Below are 8,099 nucleotides of genomic sequence, written 5' to 3'. Positions count from 1 at the left end.
ATGAAGTTCCACCTTGCGAGCAGCGAAACTACTGAGGGTCATTGTCAGTTAAGGCACGATGGTAATAAGTGGCCATTATGCCCTTTCTCATTTCTTCTACCTCAAAAGGATTGCTTCTAATTGCATTTCCATAATGTTTGGACAACTTGTCTGTCTGCGCTCCAGTCAATTTGCCTTTCCCTTTTAAAGAAGGGGGATGCTTTACTAAGTTTCGAAGTCTCGCGCCGATTCTTTTGCTAACATGGTTAACACATTCTTTCTGGTTTAACCTCAGAGATTATGATATTTTATGTCCATCAGCTGTGTAGTCCAGATACCGAACACCTCTCAAATCCACTGACCTTTTAAAAATTTCAAGAATGCCTTGGACCTCATTCCTCCACTCTTCCATTCATAGTTAGTATTGCACTCAGGCCAATGGAGCTACAACACCAAATAAAGAACAAAATCCTCTCTTCATCCAGGATCCATCAATTAAAATTATAATGTCTTCTAGCCTAACCTGGCCTGAGTACAGTTTTCTCCTTTTCCTCTGTAGCAGCTTTGTTCATACAATAATCTGCAACCACACTAGAAGCTTCTCGTATCTTCTCACTTAGCTCATAGAAGTAACTTTTGGCGACTGGCATGTGCATGTCCTTGGCTCCCCTACTCAAGGGAAGCAAGCGCGCTCCAGCCAATCCACAGCGGACCAGCTGACAAGCAGAAAAATCGAAGCAGACGATGCTATAAAACGACTGTAGCGGCGGAAATTTTTTGAATCCAGCTCTGAATGCCCGCTCCCCAAAGAAAATCAAATAGTTTGTTCGCGTATTTAGTGTAGCTAAATTAATTCCTTGTCGAGGAACATCTATCACAGTTCGGACATGTGATGTTCAACTAGAATTTTCTCTTCAATGGCGCTTTGGGTACAATTAGGTTTTGCCATTCAAGATATATCGTCCCTAGTTACTTCATTCCAATAATCTGGTATTTAATTTCCAATGGCCACATCTTGCTACCTTACAGTGAGACAGATAGTCTCGTTTCGACACAGAGACAGATGGTCTTGTTTTCGACACAAAGGAACTAAAAAAAGCTGAACTAACGATTCTGTAATTAACTTAGTCCATTTCACTGGCGTCTATTCTCAGAATATTTCCAAAGTAGGCACATCAAGGCTGCAGCTTCCCTCAGTAATTTATGATTTCACTGGTACCATAAGTTGTCCTGCAATCAAAAATTTTGTTTTGTACTCGTCGACCCTGATTTTAAAGGTCTGAATTTAAAAGTATAGTCATGTGCCTGTTTTAAATGTGAGTTAGCATGGAGGATTTGGGTCAAGTCTCTTCAAGCCCCTTTAAAACCAACATCGTTTGTCCTGCAAAAGCTTACCTATTCTTACTATCTTATGTTTGTCTAGGGAAAGCCAGGTACATATTCCGGGGTTTTTCAATATCATAAAGTCTAAGCAATAGGGCGATTTCTCGACAATTATCATAGCGAAGTTTGTCCTTTCTTGTTGATAGGCGTATTGATGGGGGTAAGTAAAGTGTTACCCACTGTTTTTCCAGAGTTCCTAAGTTCATAAATCCCGGAAACTTCGTTATATTTTTGATTGCATTTGGCTGTTTTTTAGTTAAAGGTAATGGTAGCCGCCCATCATTTCTTCGGTCAGAAAGGATGCAAATTGTGGCAGATATAAAACGCAAAGTGTAATTGAATAGTTCCTTGAATTACTGCTCCCTCTTTTTAAGGATACCAAGTAGAAGTTTATGCCTTTCAATACTCCCCGCTCCTAAGTGTCGTTCGTGTTGTTGAATGAGACTAATATCGGGGACCTGCCATCATTCTCGGGTTGGGATATGTTAAGATGATTCCTCCTGGTCACATGTATAGGAATCTTGCTTCCCGAACATTGGCAAGTAACTAGGAGTTGAGGATGTGCGCAGTATCAACAGTCTCTAACAAATACTCCTGGCTATCCAACATGGACGTGAATTTCTGGGCCAGAAAGTGCATCGCATTCCAAAATTGTGAGGTCATGAGGCACACTAAGAAGCAAGTTGATCTATTCCCCAAGTCAACAAAGCGCTTCCACACCATGCACCTCTTCTTTTTAGGCCCTTTATGAGACTCGCATCGCTATAAGTATTGCCTCTCGATCATTGATCGGTTTATACGGTACCGAGATGCAACACCTCTGAAGGATTATTACAACACAGCCGTGTGCTGAGGCCTTCTGTTTAGAGTGGATTCCGTGCTGTGGCATTTCCTCTGTAATCATCACGAACCAGGGAACGCAGTTCAAATCTACTCTCTTCTCGGAACTCGTAAAGTTACTTTGATTCAAAAGCCTGCGGAAAATTGCACACCATGCGCAGTCAAATGGGATGCTAAAACGTTGGCATTGGACACTGAAGGCAGCCATTATAGTGCGCGACAAGTTATCCTGGTCGCAGATATTGCCTCTCGCTCTGCTTGGTCACCATGTACCGTACATCCCCAAGGAGTTTGTCGTCAGCTTTGCTAATCTCGTGCACGGGGAGAACCCACGGCCCTTGAACGACATCGAAATTGAAACACTCCTCTTGTTGTTACAAAACTGTCACCATAATATATTCAATAAATTCTCAACTACATTCTTAAGTGAACGTTACAATTTTTCTTTTACGTTTTTTACCCGGGTGGGCGGACGTGACTCGACTTTTTCGTTGTTGATACAAAAACTGTCATTTTATTCGCCCCAGTCTCATGTCAGACCGTCAGCTGTTTTTGCGGCCACTGTATGCAGCGGTGGAGACTAATTCATGTTGGCGCCTAGGTTCGCGCCTCTGATATGCCGCCACATCATTCCACCCCCAGCTGAAACCGCGCGAGTTCAGCGAAGCAAACTGTCCGCGTGATCCCACCAATGGAGGTCACCGGCGAATCTGACGCTTCGCGGGCACTCTTTCGAAACGGCCGCCGGCTCGTCGAAGGCATTCAGACTCGACAAGGACACTCACTTGGGTCCGCCTCGGACGTCGAGTTTGAACTAATGCTCGCCTCGTTCCAGAACTTGAAAATAGCCCTCGTATGGTGGTTGTAGTGGCCTCCGAGGAGCGCCCACCCTAATGAAGACTTGCGTAGTCTCAAGGTCCCTGGGAGTGTTCACCTCTGAGAGGTTAGTTATTGTCTTCTATTTGTAGTCAAGCCTGAAAAAGCTACCTAGTTTTGTACTGATGAAGGGGGTAAGTTACTCCCGAAATATATATCTGCACTGTAAAATGAAAATTGTAGTTTGAAGTAATAGTGAGCTACCAATTTTGTTCACCTCTGTTGTCGCGTGTTGGGACGGTGTAGTTAGCCACATCTTCGAAACTGCGTCCTTGAGCAGACGTAGCATTCCTGAGTCGCTTAGCACTGCTATGAAGTCCAGCACAGGATCGGCGCGGAAGCGCAAATTCTCACCGTACGCAATCTCCGCGAGGCTGGCCGTGAATTCCTCTCGTTGGGCTGTGCGGCAGCCGAGGATGATGTGGATGATATACAGAAGTCCTATGCCGTTTGAAGCCAAGAAACTTTCCTAACTATGCGAAAAGAGTAGGTTCGAATTGCATTCCCTGCTCCATGATGATTACACCAAAGCGCGGAATACCAATCTCGACAGAGAGTCTTGGCACATGACTGCCCCGCAATGTCCGCCACCGCGTAAACCTGTCAATGATTGTGAGGTAATACTTGTATTCGTGCGAATCTCGCAAAGGATCGATGATGTCGAGATGGATGTTGTGGAAGCGCTTGGATGACCTAGGAGTACATCTACTTCCCTTCGTACGTGCTTCTGGTACGCGATGCACTGTCTGGCCCAAGAGTTTACGTCCTTGTTCATGGACGGCCAGAAGTAGTTTTCGGTGCCTAACTGGTTCGTCGTCCTGATGCCTGGATGAGCAAGATCGTGTATTGCGTGAAATACTTCCCTGTGAAAATTAGCCGCAATGAATGGCCTGGGTCCCTTATCTCAGGTATCGCAGAGTTAATAAGAGTCGAAAATCGGAAACTATTTGAATTTGTATTTGGGGTTTACCTTCAGGCTCTGAAGCTCTGCGTCGTCTTCTTGTGCCTCGGCGATTGCCGTATAATCGACCGCGACGGTAACTGTGACTTCCGAGATTCGAGACAAAGCTTCTGCACCAACATTATTTTCCAGACCCGCGTTGGATACCAGAAGCAAATTGGCTGATATAGCTCAACTGCCGAAGTTGGCGAAGGGGCGCTTTGTCGGGTTTTTGTTGAAAGTAAGGGGTTGGTGGTCCGTGAACACAGTGAACGGCTTACCTTCAAGGTAGAAACGAAATAAACGAAGCCTTACCAGACCACTTACTCTCGCAAGAGTCTTTAGTTTTGTGCCCAAACAAGTGGGCGTTAGAGATCGCTTGGTGATGAGCGGCCTTGGGCAAGAAATGACGATAGAAGTTTAACTTGCTCAAAAACCTTTCCTACCATGGTTGGTAGGAGAAAGCCTTAATTTAGTTTATTTTTCTGTTGCGGCAAACATGCATCCGGTGACACATTTAGTGGCTGTACATACGATGGTACCAGCAAATCGTCGAGGCCGTGGAGGGTCCGGCGTGCACTTATCCGAATGCCCATTTCAGGAAGCAGACCTGAACCGTGACTTCGATCGAGGTCTGCCTCCCGAACGCAAAGTACCGACCGCCGCTGCGAGCTTTGTGACCGCGTCAGTCAGTGGTGTTACAATCGACTTAACCTTGTCCACTTCCCGAGCTATATCTCGGGGAACTTCCGCGACCACAGGGCCCGCGTACACCTCCTGCACTTTGCGACAATACCTCCAGCGATCCCAAGCCCGCGCAGACCAAGATGGCGCGGGTGCTCTCCAGGAGTCGTTGCAGCAAGAGAGACTTTAGCAGCTCAGGGCGAACCTTATCCCCACCCAGCTGCTTGATTTCTCGTCGCCTAGCATCAGGTCATTCAGCAAATGATTCAGCTTTGCTTCCTCACTTACTGAAAGGCGCCGAATTAGCAGCTTCTTGGGACGGACGTAGGAGTACTCCTCAAGCACGTCCGCAATAAACTCAATGGTTTCCTCGTCGAGACTGTCGCCAGCGGCGGTATGTTTAAGCCCTTGATTACTCCACCAACAACCCATGGATCTTGTATGAGGTATATAAATGTCTTGTAGCTATTGATCCAACGACTGATGAGTGCAGCCGCTGCTTTACAATGCGCAAATTTATTTGGGAAATATGGCACTTCATTTATGCTTCAGATGAAGATACCAAGGGTTGCGAATCCCTTTCACTAGTTTTAGACGCCGACACTTGTAACGTGACGGTCCCTAGCCCATAGTAAAGCCACAGGCCGTTTGTTCCCGATCCTTCTTAACATCGGATTCGGGAACGCCGATAGTGAGGAAAGTTCCAGGCCTATCGGCTCTCTCTCCTGTTCTGCTGCCTAGCAGCATGCAGGTGGAGGTGTTGAGGTTATTCTGGACATAAAGTTGTTCCAGAGCCTCAGCACCATTACGCTATTCTTCTGGGAGCCCGAAGAAGCACATTTTGAACGAAGGCAGCTCAGAGAGCCTTTTCAGGGTTAGTCGTGCACCCTCGCACACATCGTTGAAGGAGGAGCAGTACTGCCTGAACCTAAGTGTGCTATTGTTCTCTGGAATAAGTGACGTTGATTCTTGAATTCAGTATGGAAACTTTTATAATAGATACATTGACAGTTGACATGTCCAACTAGCTAAGTGTTAGCACGCATCACTCTGCATGAGAATTTTATAAGGAGGATGAGAAAGCAGCTTGACAAATCAAAGGATTTTTTGGCCCCCTCCCTGGAACTCTCTTCTGGAGCATGTCGAGACATTTAACTATTGTTAAAATTGCATTGTCACTTTATAGCTTTATCATCGTGATTGGCTGTGATTGCTTTCATTAGACCATTTTAAGACAGGACGATTTATGGGTTAGTCCATTGCAGAAGCAGCTTACCAAATGCTGCTTTACCTTTTTGCCTTGGGACCAGCGTGCACGAAAAGGATTCCCTTGTGTTGTTCGTTCTGGGTTTGAATAATATAACTAAGTATGCCTGAAATAAGTTGGATAATAATTTAGCTGAGACCTGGCGAAAGCTGAAATATTTTATCTGAAAGTGATTGCGAACCTTTCCAGATAGATAACAAGCCTCTGTTCACTTCTACATTGTTGTCGAGTAAGTTTTCGATCTATAGCTAGTCTCTTACGTTTAGGGGAGGCTGTCATGATTGAAATATTGCCTTCAGTAATCTACTCCATGTTGCTCCTTTCAAGGTCAAGGTTCCTGGGTGTTGACTCGGAAAACGACTTGCGTTGCCGTAGATGTTTTCTCAAGGGAGATTGTGCGTAACATTTGATTACCACAGTCTACTACTTCCACATGATTAAGAAGCTCCCACCCAATTTTTTTGCTTTTATTTGCAACTCATTGAACTCATGAGCAATTCCGAGAACCAATTGGGTCTTCTTTTTCCGCAGCCGCGCTAGCAAACATATTAGGCAGCCCAATATATTCCCTGTATTCGATGACTGCAATCTGAGTTCTGAGTGCCACTAGCTGCCAAAGTCAATGAATGCCGCCTCGCAATATTGGAGATGGAGACGTTGCTTTAGGTCGATTGTATACATCCGAAATGAGGACATTCGTTGATACGGGGTTGCACCCATTGTGGAAAAATCGCTAGAGAGGTGTCTTCAAGGATATGCTCATGTAATCAGCACTGACGAAAACTAGCTAATATTGTCCTGAAGCTCAAAGTTGGTAGGAAATGGCTTAAGGGGTGGCCCTCCCTATGCTACCCGGACCAAGCCTTTAACTAAGAAAAGTAGCCTCTATTTGATTAGGGCAATTATCTCATATAACTTATAGTAGCACAATCTGTCAGTTGGGTCTCCTTATGGTGTTAACTCCGTTGACTAATTCATGGTATATCGCACTTACTTCTTTCAGGCTAGTGAGTCCTAATTGATTTTACAATGCTTACTCAATTATTCAGTTTAGTTGCTGAAGCGTAAGGTTTCAATGACAGCCAATTCAAGCATCCTATTAACTACATTCAACCATAACGAAATGAATTGAAAGTCCATTTCATGGCAGACCTGGTGGCATATTAATTTTCAATAAAATCCCTACCTTCCCTCATTTGGACTGACATTTCCATGCCTGCAAAAGAGCATTACCAATGACTTTCGATTCCGCCTTAATTCGCAATTCAATCATGGTCAGGCCTCGTTGCATTGTTGTAGAATACAATATCAATAAAACTCACATTTAGTTACTCAGTAGAATCCCTGACGCCATTTCCCGCCTGCGTAGTATTAAATTTCAATCCTTAATTAAAATGAATAAATGGGAATAAAGGATTCTTTTCATTTCAGTGGCTCGCACTTAATTGCTGGACTGCTTAAAAGGGAAGCAATTTAAAAGTGTACGCTCAGGACGTGCATCGCAGGACGACCGGCATAGGAGCGAGATCCCCGGGGAAAGGATGCCAAAATGAAAACAAAACACTACGCGGTGGCAACAGAAAAAATGAAATCGGCCCTGCTGTATCCTTACGGACCGCTGACAGGAACAGGATGTTGTCGTATGCTGCATGCCAAACATATTGCCATGACCAGTGCTGTGTATACTCTGGTAAGTAAAAAGTACGTGCAATAATTAAAATACCACCAGGATGTGTGCCCATACGTAGCTGGATTGCAATACGATGCAATGAACATTGTTCATTCATCGTGTGGATTCCGCAAGGATTTAGATTGCTCTGTAATGCCCTGCAGGAGCCGAGATTTAGTGCTGTGAAAATTGAGTTTTAGCGATTGAATTTGTTAGGTATTTGCGGGAGTTTGGATTTGGACTGTAACCTGATTGCAGAACGTGGTATATCCAGATAAGCAAACAGAATCAAGTATGGCTGGATTTATACAAGGTGGCTTCTAGGCGAACTCTTTTACCGCAAGTTGAGTAATGCATTTAATTTTGATGAATAGTTTAGAATATTTCGGGAACCAGTTGTTCCTTTCCTCAGTGGTGTTATAATATGGTTGAAAGACCTTATGTCTGAGGAACTTCTTCCA

General features: G+C 44.6%; 1 protein-coding gene across 1 annotated transcript in view; it reads left to right on the top strand.

Moving 5' to 3' along the window:
- The window catches only part of LOC119650058, a 191,335-nt gene that overhangs the window by 95,263 nt on the left and 87,973 nt on the right, over window positions 1-8,099 (top strand). Inside the window, exon 2 of the mRNA XM_038052548.1 lies at window positions 7,401-7,659. Coding sequence (XP_037908476.1) covers window positions 7,519-7,659 — 141 coding nt within the window. The 5' untranslated portion in view covers window positions 7,401-7,518. The remainder of the gene's footprint in view (window positions 1-7,400; window positions 7,660-8,099) is intronic.

This window comes from Hermetia illucens, chromosome 2, assembly GCF_905115235.1.
Source record: "Hermetia illucens chromosome 2, iHerIll2.2.curated.20191125, whole genome shotgun sequence".
Lineage (NCBI taxonomy): Eukaryota > Metazoa > Arthropoda > Insecta > Diptera > Stratiomyidae > Hermetia > Hermetia illucens.
This window is presented reverse-complemented; position numbering and strand designations above follow the sequence as displayed.